Source organism: Lactuca virosa, chromosome 7 (genome assembly GCF_052849685.1).
Source record: "Lactuca virosa cultivar CGN04683 chromosome 7, Lactuca_virosa_CGN04683_v6, whole genome shotgun sequence".
Classification (NCBI taxonomy): domain Eukaryota; kingdom Viridiplantae; phylum Streptophyta; class Magnoliopsida; order Asterales; family Asteraceae; genus Lactuca; species Lactuca virosa.
This window is the reverse complement of record NC_136432.1, coordinates 8,863,927-8,889,058: the sequence shown is the minus strand read 5'-3', so window position 1 is coordinate 8,889,058 and position 25,132 is coordinate 8,863,927. Positions and strand designations below refer to the sequence as shown.

At 33.0% G+C, this 25,132-nt stretch overlaps 1 protein-coding gene across 1 annotated transcript; it reads left to right on the top strand.

Moving 5' to 3' along the window:
• Positions 1-374: 374 nt before the first annotated feature.
• On the top strand, positions 375-1,471 carry LOC145125718 (uncharacterized). The gene has a single exon (XM_079061141.1). It carries the CDS (start codon positions 432-434, stop codon positions 1,275-1,277), a length of 846 nt encoding a protein of 281 aa, XP_078917267.1. The 5' UTR covers positions 375-431; the 3' UTR covers positions 1,278-1,471.
• The last annotated feature ends 23,661 nt before the right edge of the window (positions 1,472-25,132 follow it).

Sequence of the window (25,132 nt, the reverse complement as noted above, 5' to 3'; positions counted from 1 at the left end):
GGTAAGATGACGATCATGTTCTTAATGAATTACTTTTGATCAAACGCTCCACTTTTAGTTCTCGGGTTCTCGGGAAAATATGAGTTCTCAACCGATCTCAACCATATATATATATATATATATATATATATATATATATATATATATATATATATATATATATAAGTGAGTAATCTATCTGGGTATATACCTAGTTGTTGGGAGCCAAGCCAAAAGGTTTTTTTGTCGGGAGGATATAAAAAATCAAATAATTAAGGAAAATTGAAATAATGGAGGAATATTTATAATATATAGTATTAGATAAACACCTTTTGGAACAACATTATATATAGTTCAACACCACATGCAACCATGGAACTACTTTTCCTCCTATAAATTCAGTTTAACAAAAAACCAAGAAGAATTTTGGTTATAATTAGTTCTGAAAATATATGATGATCACTGCAGCATCCAAAAGTACGAAAACCTCAACCACGGCTATTACGAACAATACCACCACAACCACAATGAAAGCAGTGAAACCCATGATGAAAAAATTTGTTGGTGTCCGACAAAGGCCATCAGGGCGGTGGGTGGCTGAGATCAAAGACTCCTCTCAGAAGGTGAGGTTATGGCTTGGTACCTACGACACCCCTGAAGAAGCTGCTCGAGCCTATGATGAAGCTGCTCGGGCCTTGAGAGGTGAAAACGCAAGAACCAACTTTGCTCCTTTGGTTAATTCAATAATATCTGATTCCTTATCAGAATCAGATTCAAGACGTGCGCTTAGCTTTTCTTCATTAAAAGCGAGGCTCAGCAAGAACTTACAAAGCATCATGGCAAGAACCACAGAGAATAAGTCGTCACCAAAAAGTAGGGTGAGTGATCATTTCACGTTTGCAAGTATATTCAATTTCAAGGCCAATTACCCACCCCAAAACAGCGTTGTTGCTGACATGGAGAAAGTTGTGCAACCCAGTGTGATTGTGCCACCACAAACGGTGGCAGATCATGATGGTGCTACCTGCACCTATAACTCGTCTTGGGAAAGCTCAAGTGTGTCAGCAGACAGCAGCAATGAATGGGTGGGTTTCAGTAGTTTACAACATGGGTTGGATTCAGATGGGTCGGATACTTGTGAAGGAAGTTATTTTGGAGACCAAATGATCGGAGGGTGGATGAGTAGCCCAGATATTAGTGATGGTGGTTCCAGGAGTAAAAGGTTTAAGGTTTCTTCATCGGTTATGGTTCCTCCGAAGTTTAGTGGTCAAACTACCGAGTCTGGTTTTCCATGGTGAGATAAGAAAACTGATGGGAGTTTGTGGAGTTTACTAGAAGTTGAAGGGTTTAAAAGGGTTTCTCTTCAAACTATGGGGGCGTCATGGAAAATTATCATGCACCCTTTTGTTTTCGTTCTTTCTATTTTAGGGGTCTTGCTCAGCGATGTAAAAAAAACTAATACTAAATACAGTATGGGTTTTAATTATATGGTTCGAAACTTTACCAAGTTGACCTAAAGATGAATACCTAATTTTATCAAGACAAAGTTTAATTGATATAAGATACTCGAAATCAAATAGTATAACAAATTATACTATTTTCAAACAAATAATTTCTTTTATATGACAGATTAAGTTACCAATCATTACAAAAATTGCAAAACAATAGATTCTACCTGTTGCGAGTGAGTTACCTATTTATTTACAAGGATTCAACCCAAGGTACATTATATTGCATTTTAAAAGAGATTTACATGTTGCCAAAACTACAAAGGGGACATGACTACATAAAAAAATAGATGATAAAGGATTCAAACAAATATAAAGGAACATTGTTGTTTCTGGAATTAAGATCCCAACAAATCCTAATCAGATTTAACCTGATGTAAAACAAAAGAAAATATGATAATAGGAAAAGAAAAACTAATCATATTTCACATATCTGTAAAACCAAAGAAATTAAGATAATGAAAAAAAATAAAAAAAATAAAAAAAAAAGTAATCAGATTAACAGATAAAAGCAATTCTTGAGTACAGCAGATTTAACATCCTAATTTGAAGCAGCAAAGTACTTGGGTAATTCCATATTTTAGGCATCAATAGAAAGCAAGTCTACTTTACAAAACGGATGAGAAAAAGAGATGAAAATAAATCACGATAACTTAAATGGCTAAACATGAACTCAAAGCACCTCCTCTATCATGCAAGAGCAGCTCCCTATATATCCGTTACCAGTGTAAGCTTCACATTTAATGGAAGAAGGAAACCTTTATCTTGCAAACAAGAAAGAACCTACCAACCAAAGAACACAAGTGCAAAGACAGCAAAAGTGATAAAATATTAGGATCATTGATTAAAACAAGTTTATCCAAAATGGAAAAGCAAAAGAAAATTTACCTTAGAATATAAAAGCCCAAGTTGAAGCTCCTTGACATGGCGAACATTCATTTTACATCCTTCAAGCATCTCTTGTTCCGCTTCATTAGGTGTTCTCTGGTGATCCTCGATCTTTGTACAAGTATGATCTAAGTGAGCTTTAACCAAAGAAGACACATTCATCAACAAAAGCTTACAATAAAATGTCATGTTCGATTGCTAGTGATAAAATTAATATTAGGCGCGTTGATTTCGATGATATCGTCTTCAGATTCACCATAAGAAAAATCCTCACATCTAGATAACACCAACTTTTTAACGACACTCTTTGAAGTAATATTGATCCGGTTATAACCATGGCAATTATCCAAAATCAAAGTTTCCAATACCGGACTCCCAGTTAATATATTCTCAATCAAATCTTCATCTAAACTCATATACGATGATATACACAAACTCCTTAGACTTTTCCAACTAATCGCCCCAACTGGATTAAGCATGCACCCATCTACTCTCAGCTCAGTAAAGCATGAACTAGTGAAAACAATTTGATCTAACACAAAATCATATCCGGATTCCATATTCCAAAACTGCAAGTCAAGCTTTTTAACGTTACATCTTATAACATAATGAAACCAATTGTTGAGTTGCGATTGAAATTGAATATCATAAGTCGTATGCACTTTGAATTTCTTGAGCTGCTTCAGTTGGTGACATTGAGTTAGTGATAAACTAGTATTGGCTTCAGATTTATCATCAGAAGTAATATTGAGCCCCTTATAACGATAGCAATATAGCAATGCCAAAGTTTCCAATAGAGGACTCCCAGATACTATATTTGCAATCAAGTCTTCGTCTAAGGGGGTGTTTGGATAAGGAAAAAATAGGCTGCTTATTGCTTATTGCTTAATCCCACCGTAATAAGCAAATTTAAGTGTTTGGATAGGAGTCTTTAAAAATCAGCTTATTGCAGTAGGAATAAGCCAAATAAGCTGATTTTAATAAGCAAGGGGAGGAATGCTTATTACTTATTGCTTATTGGTCATTTTACTCGTATAAGCTGTTTTGTTTGCCAAACACTTAACATGCTTATTGCTTATTGCTTATTCCCACCGCAATAAACTAATCCAAACACATTTTAAACAAGTGCTTATTCCCACCACAATAAGCAAATAAGCAATAAGCTAATAAGCTAAAAACTATTTATCCAAACACCCCCTAAATACACCTCAGAGATACACAAACTCCTAAGATTTTCCCAACTAATCACCCCACTTGGATTCAACTTGCATCCTGATAGTCTCAGATCAGTAAAACATGAATTGATGAATATAAATTCATTTAACAGAAACTCAGCTTCCCCCTTCCAAAAGTATAAGTTAAGCTCTTCAACGTTACAACTTATAGCATAACGAATCCAATTGTTGAAAAGTGATTCAAATCGGATATCACAAAAGGTATGCACTTCGAATTTCTTGAGTTTCAGTTGGCGACATTGACTTAGGGTTTTTATCCACCAATAATGCGAAATCGAACCTTGACTTAGGGTTTTAGATAGTTGGGGAATGATCTGAATGTGTAAAAATCAGAGTTGGTACCCATGTTCAAAGATGTTTCCATCCCTTGGAGAGTGTACCTGTTCTAATGGCGTCCTTTGTTGATGATAAACGAGACAGGATTTCAAGAAGCAAGCAATCAGGAATCGCACTGATTCTATCATCTTCCACCTTCTCCGTGATTTCTTGAAATTTAGTCCGTTTTTGGGCAATTTTACATTGATTTTGTCCTTCTTCCAACCAGGCCCGTCCTTTGATTTCGAAAATTTTCCAAAGCTTCTGCAAAAAATAAAAATAGACCCTTAATATAATTTTTGTTATGTATATATAAAAAGTTGTTAATACTAGTAAGATGTTCTAATCGATTAATATGGATGAGAGTGAACTAAAAAAACGAAAAATAAAATGGCCTTCAATATATCTTTTTATGTATATATACAAATTTTAATAATACTAATCAATTAAATTGGATGAGATTGAACTATGAAAAAAATATAACCGATTGATAAAAAAATGATCAATTAAGGTGGGTGTAGACGATTTAAAAAGAAAGAAAAAGCTGGTTAATTAAAAAAAAACTATATAGAAAGGAATAAAAAATCATTAATAAAAAAAGTGGAAATGAAGAATAAAATGTCAATTAATAGCAAATACTTTGAAGATGAGATGAAAGAGAAAAAAAAAACAGCCAATAAAAACAAGTTTAAGGTTGGATAACCAAAATTACAACTTGGGGCTAGCCCACTTGGCTAACAATGAGGTGTTAAACTAACAACTAACTAAGAGTGCCCGGATTTAATCCCTGGGAGAGGAGAAAAATAATTATTTGCCGTTTAGAAAAAAGAAAAAAAAAATGTGGCTTTTAATTACTAAAACATGAATTAATATAAAAAAGAAGAAAAGTGCGCAAAGGAGGAACATCAATTAATACAAAAAGGAAAAATGGTGTTTAAAAAAGGAATCAAACCTAGATCATTTAAAAGGAAATGAGGATATGCGACGCTCCTAACCAGTTGAACCAAAATGACTATATATTAATATATTTAGTATATAATTTGGCTAAAATCGGACCCTATTTTTTTCGGGGCCCTGTGCGGTGGCACACATTGCACACCCTCAGGGCCGGCCCTGTTTCCAACATCTTTCGACGGAGCCTCGTTTTCCCCCATGAAAAACTGCACAAAACTCAAGTAGCATATACGTATACAATACATCTGAAACTTTTGCTTTACCCCCTCTACTTTGAAAATATACTATTCAGTCTATTAAAAATAAATAAATTTACATATTCAAATCATTTATTAAGTGATCCATCATTAGCCAAAGCGATAATGACTTAAAAGATTAATATATTTTTCGATTTGTACACATTTGGTCACTGAGTTTTTTTTCGTCCACACTTACCCCTTCAACTTGTTAAATTGTACGCATTCAGTCCTTATGACCGGCTAGGGGTGTTGATCGGGTAATTGTTTCGGGTTTCGGGTCCGGTAATTCAGGTTTTTCATATTAAAAAAAAATACCCGTTACTGACCCAAATTAAATTCAGGTAATTCGGGTAATGGGCCGGGTTTGGGTGATTCGGGTATTACCCGAAATATCTAATTTTTTTTAAATGACACCTGAAAATAAATTTAATGAAATAAATATGTCGTACTCTATTAGTCTTGTTTATATAAACAAACGAGGCGTAAACGAAGTTACTCAAAACATTGAGATAACTTTCGACCATTCTAGTTAATAAGGGAAAAGTCATTAAAATAACTTTCGACCATTTTGAGTTAGAAGTACAGTAAAATTTTCAGATTCCAGTTTTTGAATTTTGGCCACTGAATCATCTATTTATTCTCTTCTCCTACAATCTCATCAGGAAATAAAGATCATTTGTATTTGACAGTTTCTTCCTAATAATTAGATTATAGTTTCCATATATATTTGCACAACATGCAATATGTATATGTACAAATCATTCTTTTTCACATGATATATATGCTTGATGCGAAAAATAATATGCACTAGTTAATCCTACTAACGAAACTAATTATTTCTTAAGGCAGTGTACCGTGTTGAAGGTAGTATAACACACTAGACAGGTATCGAACACAGTGAACAGTGTTTTAGGTAATTTTTATCTACTACTAATTAGTTACTAATAAAATGGAAATGAGTTTTTCTCTAGTTTTGCAAGACTAGAAACTTGAATTACCAAACTAACTAACTATCAACTAATTAAGCTAACACTAAAACTAAGCAACGAACACAAAGATTAATTAACCAAGGTAATTAAGGTACTTTCGTTTAGCTTCAGATTTATTTGTTATTATGGTTGATTCATGGAAGTGCAATGGATTATAGTTTAATTGGTTACCGATTCCTATAATGACCAAATTCACGTTCGCTCCTTTAATCCTTTAGCAAACAAGCTCATTCATACGGTGATCAGGCGGACAAACTAACAAACTAACAGGTTTACTAGTGTTCAGTTCGAGTAGATTAAACTTATGATTAATTGATCAAATTGGTTGTTTGAATCAATTCTATATATGATTTGTCGTCATATATTAGCTCCTACACTTTTTTACCCACTTTCCTACTTAACCCTAGGTTTCGTTCAAAACTCTAGTCCTACAATTTTGTTGGTCACAAGATTATAAGATTCAAATTTAACTAAGAAAGATGGTCATACAAACTTAATTAGATTCAGCAATAAGTAGAGAAAAGCAGTTATCAAAAGTATGTAAGGTTCTTTAATAAGCTAGATCAACAAATAACCAATAAAAACTAAATCCAATCCATAAATCAATTCATAATTAAGCAAATAATCCTAGGCTAAACGAAAGTCATGAGGTTTAGCCCATGATTTCAGCAACTAAAGATATAAAAACGAAATTCACTAGCATAGTCATGATTAAACTAAAGAGAAAAACGTAATGAGAAGTGTTATTGCCTTAAACTTCCAAACTTCAATTAGTATATTCACTCCCAAGCCTTAGTTCTGCACTTTGGTCTTCGAAATTCGTCAGAAACTTCAGCCAAAAAGTCTTCCATTCGTAGAAGAATCAGTTATATTTATATTTTACCCGAAATCAGGGCACCACGACGTGTTGAGGCCACCACGTCGTGGTCTTCGTGGTTATCCCGTATTCCACAAGTCTTCGAAATTGATCAGGAAATTTCAAGTCGCCACGTCGTGGGAAATCCACCACGACATGTTGAGTATATTTCTTCTTTATTTTAAAGCACTGGTTCAAACTCCTAGCTTCCAACATCCAGCTTCCAGCTTCCCTTTTTTCTCCAAGCATGTCTTTTACCCCTACAACACCATTCATAAGAAATTAAGTACCTTTTGTTCTAATAAGGGCATAAAAGTAATTAAAATATTAAGATATTATGTATAATTGTATGCATAAATATGCACATATCAATGCTCCTTTTCACTTATGGTAAAAACACAATCCATTAACAATGTTATACACACTCCTTAAACTATAAAAATAGTAAAAGTTCAACTTTTGATAGAAATATGTTTCAGTATTACTTGTAATAGAGAGTTGTACATACAAACTTCATTTCTAACAGAAAATTCTGGACTTGGTTCCAACATCTGGTGCTTCTTATCGTTGGATAGAAACTTCAATATCCAAATAATTAAACTCACAAGTACAAAGTTTTGTGTGACAACCAGAAGAATTCGGGGCAAATCTTTGAATTTGAAATCAACTTCTTTAATTTCTGTTTTAAAGGGAGGTGGGGACTGTAGAGGTGTAAGATGCGATTTAGTTAATCTAATAAATTAAGCCTCTTGTTGCTTTGATTCTTTTATATTTCAAGGCTAAGAAACTCGTGTAGAGGAATGCATGAACGTACACCTAGAACGTTGTGACTAAACACCATCTCTATTTAATAATATTTATTGGGTTATGCTTTTGGAGACCAAAAATATTATTATCATCATTATTTGCTCTACGAAAAAAAATTAAAATTATTCGGGTATACCCGAAACCCAACAAACATACCCTATATCCGACTTGAAAAAGAATCGGATTTCCCGAATACCCGAAAAAATTAACCCAATATTCGATTTACCCGACCCGATTTACCCGGTAACCGAAAAAATCGGGCGGGTATTTTCGACAGGGCTATGATCGGCTACTCCAAGGAAATATATTTCTCACTTTGTACATATTTAGTCCTTAATATTTTGTACACATGTAGTCCTATATATATATATATATATATATATATATATATATATATATATATATATATATGGTGAGGTTCAATAGAGAACCATAAATAACAACAAACTAAGGAACGAACCGTGAGCGTCAGAAATCATATTGATCAACGGCCAAGGAAATAGATGTACACTTGTACATTGGACGCATACACACCGGATTATACCAAAAAATTCACCTCCTTACAAAAAAGACCACCTCTTTTTTCGTTAAAATTTTGTTTGGGTCACATTTTTTATCGAAAAAAAAAACTGAATATACAGTTGTTCATGATTTTTCATCCTCTTTCCATAGAGATCTATGTTGATATATAAAAAACGAATTTTTTTTCGAAAAAAACTCACTTTATTTTGTTATTTTTTTCAATATTTAAGTTCATTTTTATCCAAAAAAAAAACTAATTGTACCAAAAATATTAATTTTTTGTACTTTATTAATAAACATCAACACCGATTAAAAAGATGAGTTCAGATTCACACTATGAATCTAAACTGTAAATATTTCAATTTGTAACATTCACAATATGAATTTGACTTACTATTTCAACTATTTGATCATTCGCAAATTAACTGAGTGAAATTTACATATGAATCGAAATATATTATATGTAGTTTTATAATATTTTAACGTTTTCATTACTCATAAATTAGATTTGTAAAATCAATAAATGGATTTCTTCACATTGTGAATTCCGACTTACTATTATTCACAATGTGAATCTGAGCATGTTCACAATGTGAATCTGAACAGGTTTACAATGTGAATCTGAAAAGGTTCACAATGTGAATCTGAACTGAAATTTTGATTTTTTTTAAACATGAATATGAATCTATATTTAAAGAGTACTAAAAAAATATGAATTTTGACATATTTATTAATTTTATTTTACAAAAAAATAGACATTAACTTTTAAACAAACAAAGAAAATGAAGTGGGTTTTTGAAAAAAAAAGTTCATTTTTTATAAATAAATATGGATCTCTATGGAAAGAGGACGAAAAATCACGAACAATCTTATATTCGGTTTTTTTTTGATAAAAAACATGACCTAAAAAAATTAAACTAAAAAAAAGAAGTGAGTTTTGTTATAATCCGATGCATGTCCGTCCATTGTAAAAGTCTACAACCCTTCTTTTTGTCGTTGCTCGCTTTAAATTTCGACGTTTTGGATTGGTTCTTTGGTTCATTGATTAATAATGGTTCTCTATTGAACTTTTCCATATATATATATATATATATATATATATATATATATATATATATATATATATATATATATATATATATATATATATATATTGCAAAATAAGTCATTTTTGTTTTTGTATTCATTCAGTACTTATGAAGGAGTTCTTAAGGTTTTTCTCACGACATCTTACGTGGGACAATTATTAATGAGGTGTTTAGGGTTTTTGATGCTTATGTCCATCGTGATCTCGACTATCAGGTGGCTTAGGTCCGTCATGTGTTCTGAACGTCATAACGTCTTTATACGATCTCATATTTTAATGATCTTTATATCAATGTTTTCGTATTTTAGTTTACTACAACTTTTATTTAGATTACTCCCGTTAAAAAGTAATATATTTTTACTAACGATCTCTATACCCACACGTTTTTTATGAATGCATGTATAAATGTTTTTTTATAAAACCGTAAGTAAATAATATATTACATTTTAACGGGAGTAATCTTAACAAAAGTTGTAGTAGACTCAAAAAACGAACACATGGATATAAAGATCGTTAAAATCTTATATCGTATGAAGAAGTTACGATGTTAAGAACAAAAGACATAAGCCAATCTGCAAGACCTACGCAACCAAGCAGTCGAAATCGCGATGGACGTAAGCATCAACAACCTCAAACACCTCATCAATGATTGTCCCACGTAAGATCTCGTGAGAAAAACCTAATGAAAATCATTCATAAGTACTTAATGAGTACAAAAAACAAAAAAGACTTATTTTGAAACAAAAAAAGATTAAGGACTAAATGTGTACAAAAATAATAAGGACTAAATGTGTACAAAATGAGAAATATATTACCTATTAAGTCATTTTTTCCGGCGAACCTAGAGTAACCGGTCATAAGGACTGAATATGTATAGTTTAACAAGTTGAAGGGGTAAATGTGAACAAAAAAAACTCAGTGACCAAATGTGTACAAATCAAAAAATATATTACCCTTTTAAGTCATTATCCCTTAGCCAAATGTCAAAAATGCCATTTAGATTTGGAGGCGTATCCACGTAGAATATTGAGGGGAAATGACACCATTAAGATATTGGTGATTGCAATTTTTTCTTTATAATGGAAATTTAGCAAAATATTAAAAAAATTAAAACTTAAAAAAAAAGATTATCTAGAAGAACACAATGAGAAATATTAGTAATATGATAAGAACTGACTCGATCATATCGATTTTTTAGACTATTTTGTCATGTTAGCTTAAAAACTAGTTGTTAACTAAAAAACTAGCTATTAGCTGATAAAAATAATGTTTGATAAAAACGAGATGGAAATCGAAAATGACATAAAAATGCATGTAAAAAGTAATTTAATATTATAAAACAAACATAAAATAAATTTCATTACATTAAAGTAACTACGAAACATTTAATCGAGCTATACTATAACATTCTCACATTGTCTTGTTTTTACATACAATTATATTAAAACAAATAAATTAGGATGATCAAATTTATACGTATACAACAATATATTGGTTTGCAACTAATGAATATTTTTTTGGTTGACTAAAAGGTAATACTATAAAATCAGTGTAACGCATGGAAGCTAGAAGGTTATTATAAAATAATATTATTGAATTTGTTAGAAATAAGCCAGTGACATAACTTTTTGGAGCATTTGTTAGCTTGGAGAAGGAGATAAAAAGGAGAAAAGGGTGTTCTATTGTGGGATCTTGCAAGGAAGCAACACCATAAGCTTACCTCATAGCTTTTGGACCTTTGTAAGTGTCAAAGGCTCTAACATTATGGCTTTTTGTGGTTAGATCTTGAATATTGTCCCATGTTCTTCATGTTTGAGCAAGTTTGGAGGGAAGGAACTCATAAAGTTGGCAACTTTATGACTCTCCTAGGTCCCAAAAGCAACATATGTAGTAGATCTAGGCTTTGGTTGGAAGTTCTCGTTATTGCATGAGTTTTGGGCATTCTTAGCTTATTATGACCTCGAATGAATTCTATACATGTTTTGTGTATGTATGTCTATAAAGCTTCCACCTTTATGATAGATTTCGTATTATAAACCCTTCTGGAGTGATTAGGTTAAGCACTTTTTCAGATTAAGGACTTAATGGTTAAGATATTATGGATTGTGTCTTTATTTGGACCTAGGGTTTGAGATCTTCATATCTCTAGGTGTTCTAATGGACAAAATTGGAAACTTTATCCATTTAGACCATAGTATGGACTAGATCTGAACTTTAGAACTCTTGAAATAGAAGAAAACAACTTGACCCATTAAATTGTTGGAATCTCAGCTCCCACGGCGTGGCGATTGGGAATTCCCCATCTGTTTGATCGCATGAGGGCCACGATGTGGCGGTTGACTAAAGTCAACATTGGCCATTGACTTTTTCTGTTGACTTTTGGCATGGGTTGACTTTTGGTAAAATTTCTATTTTTAGAAGGTAGACTTAGGGTTTGCCTTGTGTGGATTGATAGGGTGTGTTTAACACCCATCTTTTAGCGGTAAGAGATGTTAGTTACGGTCGGCGTGACATTGAGTTGGGTTTTTAGTCGGCGTTGTGATTCAGGTGAGTCTCTTCACGGTACTCGTGGGTCGAGGGCACCAATGTCGGTCCACTGGATTATATTTGTAGGATGATAGTTGTCTTTGTGGCCATTGTTGATTTGCTTGCATGTGTTTGTTGTCTTTGTGACTCATGCTTATATGCATGTAGGCTTATGTATGTGTGGCGAAACAGACCCGGGGGTTGATACGAATCCGAAACAACTACAAGATGTTATATAGAGTCATTATGGACTCGGGGTTGATACGGGCCCAGGGGTTGATACGGACCCGACACAGCTACATGTTGTTATATTTGTATATATGGTGTATGTGATATTTTGGGGAACTTACTAAGCTTTGTACTTACAGTTTATGTTTATGGTTCGAGGTACTAGGTTACAACCCGTGGAAACCACGGGTAAAAGTTTTATAAATTTTTTTAAACTAATAATAAGATATAACTTTCTTTATACTTTTATATTGATTATTTAAAATTTATATATATTTTTATTCGAATATCCCTTCTATGTTATGTATGTGAAGAAATTTAATATAATTATCATTTATAGAACAATATAATTTTAAGATACGTTTATAGGTTAAAACACATGTAACACATGGGTTGATAACATAAAAGAGCAAAAATAACAATGTACTTTGAAAATATGTTGCTATAAATGACAAGAATGGTTCATGTTACTAATTTTTTGGATAATGGTGCAATGTCCGGCACATTTTTAGAGACATAAGGGCAAATTTGGAAGTTCACTTTAAAATATTTTAAGCTGAGAAGATAACACAGTGACAAAAATGAATATGGAGATATGGAGATTAGTAATATAATAAACATATATAAACACATTATGACTTTGGAGAGATTTTCAATGATCAACCGACCAAGTTAGTGTTGAAATTTATAAGAGTCAAATTTCACTAATTCATATGAACGACATATAACTTAACAACAAAGAGATTTTAACTCAACACCTTGTGGGTTAGATGTGATGAGTCAAACCCCTTTACAATGAAACAGTCATACTCTGTATTTTAATTTATTAACAATATCCCAGCAAGAATCTGGCATAAAGAAATAGTACAAACAGACCAAAAAAATACAATTACCAACTACAAAACATACACTTGCACCGAAATAGAAGAAAAAACTTATAGCAACAAACTTTAGAAGGGGACACTCACAGTAGATGATTCCCAATCCCGGCAAAAATGGAGCTATTAAACTCAAGAGAAGCCACGCTACCAACCTAAAATGGTAATGAACTTTATGATATTCACCAAAATAGAAACTAACATAGATTAGTTATACCAGATAGCTGCAGGAAATCAGATATAAATATGAACACATTATGACTATGGTTATAAATAATAGCCCAACGAATTCCACACAGCTAGCATCAAATGGATCAATTACCAGAAAGAACAAAATATCCCCTAAACCTATCAACATATGGCCAATTCAAAATTAGGTATGGTGCTTATACTACTAATCAATATTTTACATAAGTAATAAAAGTTCCAAATCAGTTTTCATTTCATACACATCACCTAGAGCATCATAGTCATTAAGGAATGCAAAATAAATAAATAAATAAATAAGTAGTGGCATCGTTTTTCATTTCCTTCAACTTCCTGAGCAGCAAGTTTGAAATTAGGGTCAGGATTTACTATTTATCAACTTCTTCATAGTGTCTTTTGTAAGTGTATATCAGCCTTACCAGCAATAAATATTTCACCTACTCACACACAGATTGCAAATCAAAAAAATGTAACCCTACAGGAAAATCAATTGAGATTAGAAAATACAGACACAATAGCAGCCAAAGAACGTCTTTAGCGGTATCAAATTTAACTCCTTAGCTTCAAGAAAGTATAAAGGAAAGATGTGGAATTACAATATTTGAAAAAAACCATAATCTGAACACAAAGGCATAAACACAAACACATACCTGCCAATCCAGGTTAGTAAGAAAGAAGATGAAGATATTGAGTTGAGAAGAGAATTCGACCCAGTTGACGAACTTAACAGTATTTTAGGGCTACAAATAGGGGGAAAACCCCTCTCACTCCCTTATGAACTCGTTGAGAAACAACGCCACGATGCAAGAAGAAAAGGGTTTGATGCAGATAATGAGTAAAAATTAAAGAAAATACAAGGTGGAGGATTAGGATTCATGAAACCACTTTAAGCAACAGTGAACGAAAAGAAAATTATAGCTGGAGATTTCAGTTGCATCTGCTTATACTATGTTGGATTCTTGTACGGTCTGTCCATACCTAACTACCTCGATTTTCCATCGCTAAGCTTCAAAAATCAAATGGTGTTCCCGAATTGAAGGGTGCACTTCTTAATCACATGATGACAGAAGCGGTGACGACCTAGAGATCTGCTGATCGCCACAAGTTGAAAAAAAGGTCACCAGATGCCAAAATCAAACTCAGAAGTGGAACCATCGATTATGGTTGAGAGAAGGGGATGTGGAATCCTTCAAGCGGCTGATTCAAATGAGTACGTGTATGCCAAACTATGAGATCGATTTTTGTTTTTGGCTTTCTGAATTTCGTAAAGGAAATGATGATTAAATGTGTTTGAAGTATATATAGAACCGAATATGATTAAAATGAGCAAATAAATCAAATTAATTGCAATTGATATCATACCTTATATATGAAATCGGATACCATAAAAAGCTGCTAATAATCGGGTATGTATTTCAAACATGGACTGCTGTTATGTTTTAATCTAATGACGTGATTTTATTGAATAGAAGCTGAAACAAAATAGGGGCAAAAATGGTATTTAACTTTGGAAGAAATAAGTGTTTCTGAAGGGACACGTGGCAAATTAGTTTTGTTTATTAGATAGGAGGATACTTTGTATACTTTTTGTTTGCTTATTCTACGAACTTATCAAAATTGAATACATATACTTTACTTTATTTTATATAACAAAGATATCTAACAAATAGTTAAATAAAATTTAGTATAACTATGTTTATTAAATATGTCCATTTATTTAGTGTTGTTTTATTTTATATGAAAATATATGTTGATTGTTAGTTAATTTCATCATTATTATCGGTTATAATAAAAACATTTAATTTTTTCATAAAACAATTTCACTATAATCAAAATAATTAGTTTGTTAATTTTGTGGTTAGTTCGATATTTATACAATTATTTTTTAAAGTTTTAATTTTGACCCCCCAAGGCTCGTCTTCCACCCTTGGGCCGGAGGAACAACTCAAGCTTACAAAGGATCCGACACTTTTTAAAATCAAACAAGCTCACATGTCTATCATTATTTATTAGTGGAGTTAAATAATTTTTTCTAATTAAATATAATTTTTTTTAATAAGTGTATTTTATTTTATGTAAAAAAATAAATAAAAATGCCAAAATACGTGATTAATTTTCCTCTATAAAATGATACCATCATTGATATAGTTTTTTCTATGTTTTTTTAATATAAAAATTAGATTGAGTTAGATTGTTAATGGAAGTAAAAGATTGAGTTTAATTGAGTTATGAATGTGAAAGAGAGGTAAATTAGTTTTTTAGTAAATGGTTGGGTTGGATTGGGTTGTAAAAGATGATAGTCTAAATAAACAAAGGTTGTGACTTTTTTTTAAAATTCTTGTCCTTTCATAATATAACCTCATTTTTCATGATTTTGGTTTAAAAATTGTAGATAAAACTATAAAATGTGTTAAAACATACCCCTAAGTTTTAAAACTAATCGATCAAGTAACAAAAATCAACTCGCCAATGTTTGTACCCCTAACCTTAGATAATTTTTTTTTCCTTTTATCAAATTCAAATATTTACTTAGATGAAATTTTAATTACTAGTGATTCAATGAAATATTAGAAACGACTAGGTTAAAACCTGTGTACTACACAGTTAACTAATTAAAATAACTTAGATAATAACAAAACATAGTCATTATCATAAATTTGCAAGCATAATTTATATATATATCTCAATACCAACACTTCAGTGTTGCAAGATTCTTAAATATAAAATGTTTTTTTCTTAACTAACTATTTTCAACTATAGAATCCTTCTGTACTCCTCCCGTGTTCAAAATCTTCAAAAAAAATATCATTTTACAAAATAGGATGTTATAAATGACAGTTTCCAGAAAATAGGATGTTATTGATAGGTTTTAAGCATAAGAACAATCTTATGTGCTCATACAAACCCTAATGCTTGGATCTAGGTTTCTCTATTGTACATGCAATGAATCCAAGACTTACAAACCCTAGATGTATCAAATAAGAACTGAAATAAGGGTTTAGTAATTACCTTATGATTGTTATATAGCAATAACAATCAATCCTTGCTTTGATTAGCTTCAGAAAGCTTAGTGCCTCAAGTGTTGCACCTCTAATGGAGTCACAAACACCACTAAGCAACTTGGATGAAGAGGGAGGAGAGAAGATGCACCAAAAACAGCTGAAAACCCTATAGGAACTCTTAGCCACGTTTTTGGGGCATAGGGGTCCTATATATACATGTAGGCTATTAGGGTTTGCAACTAGGAAACCCTAATCTGACTGCTTAAGCCCTAAGAAGTCCAATGTACCATTCCAGAAGGCCCTTGGACGATTTCTTTATGGTCCTCCATATAGAATTCGTCCATTGCCATCTAATGGATCCTAAGCCCAACTTTGTAACTATCTTATAATTACAATACCAGTCCCCTTAATTTAATTAATCTCTTTTAGTCACAAAATTAATTCTTGACTAATATTAATTAAACAATATGATTTCTCCTTTAATATATTATTCTTATAATATATTAATAAATCATAATTAAACCTTTCTCTCTCCTTAATTCATCCTACATATTGCTATGGTGAAGGCAACTCAAAAGGACCATGCTCATAATCGGGTCAAGTACATACCAAAATAGTTATGGACTTAGACACTAATCCAACAGTCTCACACTTGGATAAGTCTAATAACTATTCTGTGTATGACTTCAGAACCTGATCAGCAATCGTAGCTTCCAAAAGCCGCTGTCAACTCTGATCTTATCAGATACGCGTGTCCTTTAGATAAGGGATTATATATTCCTCCATTCTACAAGATATCGTATAGACATGAGACATGGATTAAAATCATTCTCTCAGTCTATGTGTCGTTTCCCGATTTCCGATTTATGACGACTGACTAATTGAACAAATCAAATCAGTCCTGTCCCGGCCGAGCACTTTCCTTTGTCATCACTAAATCATCGAGGGGCCCACAGATATCACTTTTATCCCACCTTGGGTAAAAGGAATGGATAAACTTTGACTCAAATGCTTGCTTGCACCTACTAATCGAATCACACACAACAATAAGTTTTATAACACCAAGTTACTGGTGTGTTTACTTATCATCAATGTGCAACCGACCAGCAAATAACAACTCACATGTCTCGGTTTCAAGAATATACAATGTTATCGTCTCACCAATCACTCGTGATAAAACCATGAAGTGATTCAAGTGAGCGTGGGTTTAATCCAATACTTTAATCTTATCAAAGCACTCATGAACTCTGCAGTAAACTTGTGCTATGTCTAAACACTTTAGACAATCTACAGACAGATTCATGACAGTCTTCCTTCATACCTACTTCCAACGTATGACCGACTGTGGAGGTTCGAATAACCTAGTTATTCTGGAAGTCAAAACATGCAAAATGAAACGCAATAATAATATTAATCCTATATGGTCCCAAAACTTTTGAGCGTAAATAAAAACACTTTTATTTAAACACCATATTGATTACTCATTATTCATTGCTTACTGTTTCAGAAAATCAACTTATTACTCGAATTATAACCACAATTGTCCAATGCTCCAAGCATACACACTTTGGTTTCCTATGGTCCATACTTTGTGAAATAGATCAATTGAAAACGTTTCCAATGAAACTCATTTCACAATCCCCAATCCTTATTATTAGTATAAGAATACCAAATTCTTGCCACTTTTAGAATATGTCAGATTCTAACATTTTATGCAATGATTCTTTCGTAATGTCATAGCACAAAAGTCACCAAGACCCGGCTAATGAAATTACAAGGTATTCTATCGGAAATTGTTACAAGACAATTCCATAGACGTGAAGTCTCACATTCAAAGTACATTCCTTTGAACATCCTTCTCGCATAAAAGTTTCTAATCTAGACATATTTCTTAATATCCAACTCCCATTAATGGAAACATTTCCATATTTGCCATATGACAACTCATTCTTAATAGAATCTTATCTATTCATAATAATGTCAATATAGTCCATCCAGTACTATACTTCCAACTACTCACAAGCGACAAATCCTCAGTGAACCACAGATCGTCCTTTGATAGTTGTTTAATTATTTTAGTCAAAACCAGTTCTAGTCCCTTTTCCCTCTTAATGCCCTAGGCATTTGGAAAATTTTAGAATGGTCAAATATTATAGCATATGCAATCGATCCTATACCCGAAGCGTATTGGACACGATGCATAATGTCTCACATAAAGACATGATACTTCATCATCCTTCTGCCATAATATTTTATGTGCCCTGTTCCCTCAATTCGAACTATGAAGAGGAATGTCGTAATCATAATCGAATTTTGAGAATGCACTATGTATCCTTGACTAAATTTATTAACATTTCTCGATCTAAGCTTTAGAATTTTGAAACGAAGTATAATATTCTCTCCCTTAATTATAGCAAAACAACTTTTCAACCCTTGCAACTTTGCAAAATGAATCTTTGTTTTCTATAATTAATATTGCTAACTTGCAATACTTACCATAATAATCATGCTCCTACTAACATGATGATTATTTTCTTACCAGCATAACACTTATGCTCCCACTAGCTTTGACATGTATTCAGAAAACGATTGAACTTCTAGAAAACAATGCTTATTGAATTCCTTAAGTTCATATTTCTAATACCTAATGCTTTGATAAGCCTTTATCTAAGCTTTTTAAGCTCATACACCTTTGCCTTAGATAGCTCACATGTGTGTCTAAACAATTCAGAATTTATGTTACTAAGTCCCAAATGTTCAGATCAATTGCCAAATCTCACAATTTGAACTATGAAAAGGGATGTCGTAATCATAATCGAATTTGAGAATACAATTTTCACAATTGCTATCTTCTTAAAATCTCTCTTAGTGAAAGCATTTCCTCACAATCATTTCATGAAGGAGGAAAACCTTATGACACTTAGATTTTATGATGTATGTGTTCCTATCCATGTGAATTTGTCAAAACGAAAGTTTGCGACAAATCCAAAACCATATGGACTGAACTTGTTCAATCTTGATTTCTTGCCTCATGGTAACATGAATGCCCACCATGTCTTCCAAGCAACTCACCCTTTCATATCAATGTACTTTCCATTGATCAAGGTGCTTTGTCTTTATGCATTCAAATAAGAACTCATAGAACTCACACGCATAATTAACTTAATTGGAATGGCACAGAAAAAGAGTATGTCATCCACGATAGGCTTTAAACCTCAAGTCGTGTGCTAGTGATGATCAACTAGGTTTACTCTTGATTTGTTCTTGAAACTTTCCAAGACCATTAAGACTCCCACTGACTCCTTGACATATAAGATTCTCTTGTCAAGAAACATTCCTTGACAAAACAAATATTTAAGAGTTAGTGTAGTTTTTATCAAGACTATCACTTCACATAATTGGTTCTAGTTGGTCTTTGTCTTATCCAAGACATCACAACTTACCAATTTCAAATGTGCAAGAATAAGAAAACTTTTCCAAATTCCACATTTGTCGAGTGTTATAAACCTACTTAAGACTTGTCACTCATGTCAGAATCTTGACTCTAAGACTTGATATTGGAACGAAGTATGATTGACTTCTTGATTTAACCATTTCCACAATTCTCGATTCCTCTTCTCACTTAGAGGATCAATTGAGATATGGTTCTCAATCATTAAGACTTATCATAAAACACAATAAAAGGTACACTCCCTTCTTCTTGGAATGGAGAAACTTTTATCTTTCTGCCTACTTGATTCTTCTTATTCATTCTGCTATTGATTGAAACTCTTTCGATCAACTCAGAATTATACTTAATCTTATAAGTATAACCATATTTACTAAACTTTAGTAAATCATGATGAATATCTTTATCATTCTTGTGGTGGACTTGATCAACGCACAACCTAGTGTACTCGATCTCCTAGTCCTTCTCTTGACACTTTGTCAAAGAATTAGTCTAATTTTCCAAATATGAAGTTTCTCATTCATCACACAATGCAGGTTGCATGATTCCAAGTTTCTGTCCAATTGAAACTTGGGTGATGAGAAACTCTCCCTATTTGGTAAATTCTCGACATTTCCACAAATAACACAATTAAGAATCAAATCCATTATTGCTAATAGAAGAAACATTCAAACATCAATTTTTCATACATGCCATTGCAAGGATAAATAAATAAGACAAAAACAAATTTTATTTTATTGCGGAAAAACTTTGTCCTTACAATGCAATTCAACTGAAAACTATGCTATTACATATTTCTTAGAAATCTACCCTAACTCTAAAGTAGCAGCTCACAAATCCGATCTTTGAATCCTTGCGATCGAAATCCATTTCTTCGTGATCAGATTCAGCACGCTTCTTCCTTAAGTTTCCTTTCTTTTCTTCGATCCTGCAAAACATCAAAATGTAATCTTATCACATCATGTATTAAGAACCAAAAAATAGGAACTCATAGAGTTAGTTAATGGATTTTACCTGAAGTAGAGCCATACGTCTTGACTCTCCCATCTCTTAGATCTCTCAGGTAAACAGGGCAGCTTCGTCTCCAATGCCCCTTCTCTTGGCAATAGAAGCAGATGGACTCTTTTGGAATGGCACAAGAAACTATCTCAGAATTTACCTTTTCTGGATTTCCAATGTCACCATTATAAATGTCCATTGAAGTTTGGGAGTTTGATTTGCCAGACAAATTTGCTTGATCAACACGCCAAATCATTTCTGATTCAGCAGCTATAAGCAAATAGGTCAAATCAATGAGGGTCACGTCATGGTCCATCATATAGTACTCTCTAACGAACTCACTAAATGATTCAGGAAGTGACTGAAGAACCCAGTCAATAGCCAACATTTTTGAGATATCGACACCCATCATCCTTAACCTATCAATGTGTGACTTCATCTCTAAGATGTGTGCACACACAGGTTTCCCATCTTCGTGTTTACTTGCCAAAAGGGCTTGAGTGAGCTTGAACTTTTCAAGCCTTTGAACTTGTGGGTTAGGGAGAATAATTGGAGGAGGTGGAGGAAGTGAAGCATGACTCTCATTTCCTTGATCATATCGTGGAACGTCATCTTCATTTGGAAAGCTTGTTCCAAGGGACTTGGGAAGACCATTGTAAGATTTAGACATCTACAAAACGGGAGAAAATTCAAGCTAGTTGATAAGAATCCTTGATGTAACACCCAAATGAAACATCAAGGCTAGGATCCAACACAACATTCTACAACCTAGAAGAGGGATGCCGTAATCTAGTTGCAGAATATTTGAAGGTAGGTAAATGACGATTTACCAATTCCCACCATGAAAAACGAAAAAGAAATTTAAGTTTTAAATGAATTGAAACTCCTAGATCTTTTAAGATTCATTGAACTTTTCAATGGCATGTTGAATCTCGATTGTGCCCTTCTATTTGTGACTGGGATGCCGAGGATCACAAACAAGGTGTTAATAACCATACGAATCACGTGGTGCACCCAATTGCTACTATCACCTAATCAATGTGCCGGTTAGCCACACACGCTCCATTGATCTATGATAAACATCGAGCCACCCTTCGCCACCAATGTCAATCCCAAATTAGTGTGCCGGTTAGCCACACACGCTCCACTAACGTTTGACAAGGGTACGAAGTATAATTCCATGGATTAGCATACAAATTCACATTTTGCCCTAAAGTAACTAAGATTGGGAATTTGTAAAAGCATTTAGTTACTTTGTACTTCATTATACTTATAATGGAAGGTTTCGTCCCATCCTACCCGTTCGGCTAACGACCCTCCACTAGTCAAGAGTGCGGTGGGTAAGAGTGGATACCCATTCAATCGCCATTTTATAGGCAATTTCCTTAAACACCCCTTATAAACCAGCTTCGTGAATGAGGCCTACTAACGGTAAGACTGACTCTTTACTCATATATATAATATTAGACTTTTAATTTTACATATATAGGATATAGATCCGGTAAAAAGGAAATTTTTGGTAGGAAGGTAAGAAGTTTTTTTTCTATATATTTTTTTGACGAACAAAATAAATGAATCACTAGATGATTCATTTGTAAGATGATTCACAAGAAAAAATTCCCAAAAAAACATCTTTATGATTCATTTTTAAGTAAATTAAGAAAAAATTCACTTTTATGACAATTTTAGTGAATAACAACAAAATCATTGTATAAATGAATCATCGAGATGTTTTTTTGAGAATTTTTTCTTGTGAATCATCTTACAAATGAATCATCTAATGATTCATTTTGTTTGTTCGCGAAAAAAATATGTAGAAAAAAAACTTCTTACCTTCCTACCAAAAATTTCCTTCTTATTTGATCTTGACTCTACATATATATAGTATAGGGTGTATTTTACACTTTTAAAATACTAGGTGGTTTTATTAACTTTCTCTTTTAATTAAACTTTTAATTAACTTAACAAAACCATGAGGGTGTAATTTGAACTTTTCAAAATACTAGAGTTTTAGAATTTAAATATTACATAATTAAACTATTAATCAAAATTTAAATTCCAAAACTTGAGGGCAAGTTTTTGAAACTTTTCAAAACATTTGGGTTTAACTATTTAAATTTCAAAAACAAAACTTTTAAGTTCAAATTTAAACTATAAAACCTAAAGGGAGTAATTTGAAACTATTCAAACTTACTAGGGATCAAATAACAAATAATATCAAATAATTAATTTAGTGATTATCTATATTTGACCTAATTCAATTTCTTGCAAGATAAGTTACCCAATTAATACAAATAATCAATTTTAATCATATAAGGAATTTATTATCTAATCAATTGGTAATTATCTTGTGTTTTGGCAAGGATAATCTTTCAATAACAATAAAATTCGAATTTTATCAGTTAAAAACATATAAGGCAATTATTCTTCACCAAAACAGCAAGAAATCCCAAGATATCCTCTGTCTGAGTCCCAAACTTGCCGAGTAGCAATCTGAACTCGCCGAGTAGGGCCAACTCGTCGAGTCCAGATACTGACTCGCCGAGTTGGTTCGGGCAGAGGCAAGAAAACCGTTTTTCAGTAAGAATTCGACAATTGCATCACATACAACAGAAACCAATCAAGTCTCTGATACCACTGATAGGTTTTAAGCATAAGAACAATCCTATGTGCTCATACAAACCCTAATGCTTGGATCTAGGTTTCTCTATTGTACATGCAATGAATCCAAGACTTACAAACCCTAGATCTATCAAATAAGAACTGAAATAAGGGTTTAGTAATTACCTTATGATTGTTATATAGCAATAACAATCAATCCTTGCTTTGATTAGCTTCAGAAAGCTTAGTGCCTCAAGTGTTGCACCTCTAATGGAGTCACAAACACCACTAAGCAACTTGGATGAAGAGGGAGGAGAGAGGATGCATCAAAAACGGTTGGAAACCCTAGAGGAACTCTTAGCCACGTTTTTGGGGCATATGGGTCCTATATATACATGTAGGCTATTAGGGTTTGCAACTAGGAAACCCTAATCTGACTGCTTAAGCCCTAAGCAGTCCAATGGACCATTCCAGAAGGCCCTTGGACGATTTCTTTATGGCCCTCCATATAGAATTCGTCCATTGCCATCTAATGAATCCTAAGCCCAACTTTGTAACTATCTTATAATTACAATATCAGTCCCCTTAATTTAATTAATCTCTTTTAGTCACAAAATTAATTCTTGACTAATATTAATTAAACAATATGATTTCTCCTTTAATATATTATTCTTATAATATATTAATAAATCATAATTAAACATTTCTCTCTCCTTAATTCATCCTACATATTGCTATGGTGAAGGCAACTCAAAAGGACCATGCTCATAATCGGGTCAAGTACATACCAAAATAGTTATGGACTTAGACACTAATCCAACAGTTATAAATGACAATTTCCAATACAAACACTTCAATGTTTCACAGCTTTGGAAGTGTGTGGCTGATGATTCAACAGTTGTTCCCTTAGGGGATATTCAGGTAGATGATCGTCTGACTTATATAGAGAGACCAGTGGCAATCTTGGACCGAAAGACGAAGACCTTGTGTAACAAGGTGGTGTCTTTAGTCAAAGTTCAGTGGCAACATCGGAAGGGTTCCGAATAAAGATGAGAACCCGAGTCAGAGATGTGAGAGCATTTTTCGGAGTTGTTCGCAGCAACGGACTTTGAGGACGAAGCCTAGTTCAAGTGGGGGAGAATTGTGTAACATTCCGATGATGAGGTATTTCCAATTTAAACCCTAAGTATGAAGATTAATTATATTTAGCCCTTGTGTATGAGAAAAGTTGCAAAATGGCCCATAGTGACATTTTTGTAATTTCTGGCCCGAGGTCACGTACGCAGGGCTTACGTGTATGATCCTCAAACCCTAATTTTTAGGGTTTGGACCCTTTATATACAACATTATCTCCCCAATACTCATTCCCTTGTCAACCTCCAACCCACTTTTACCTCCCAAAGCAAACCCTAATCCATCTATAGCCTTTTTGAGCTTTGTGTGTATGTTGTGGTAGCCTTGAAGGAGAAAGGAAGAAGAGAAGAACAACTTGGAGGAGGGGAACTCTTTAGATCCAGAGTATTCCAGTTGAGATTAGATCAAAAGTAAGAATGGTCCATATCGGAGCTGTAAAAATTTTGATAAAATCCCAATTCCAAGCAGGAATAAATTCTCCCATAAAAATGGCCTTAATTGACAACAGAATTACTGACAGACAGGACTGCATCTTAGGTGCTGCTAGGGGAAACCTTGCATACCAAAAATTTATGTTTTCAGTCTATCCAAAATTTGCTCTAGATTTGAAATCTGCAAATATAGATAAAACTTTATCTTTTATACATCACTTTGAAAGAAGTGACCTTATGAACCCAGGTGATAAACCATTCACCATAACCTATCTCATAGGATATAGCATCATCTTTTG

Excerpts from the sequence above, each read along its gene's own strand:
- LOC145125718 (XM_079061141.1), top strand. The coding sequence starts at position 432 with ATGATGATCACTGCAGCATCCAAAAGTACGAAAACCTCAACCACGGCT.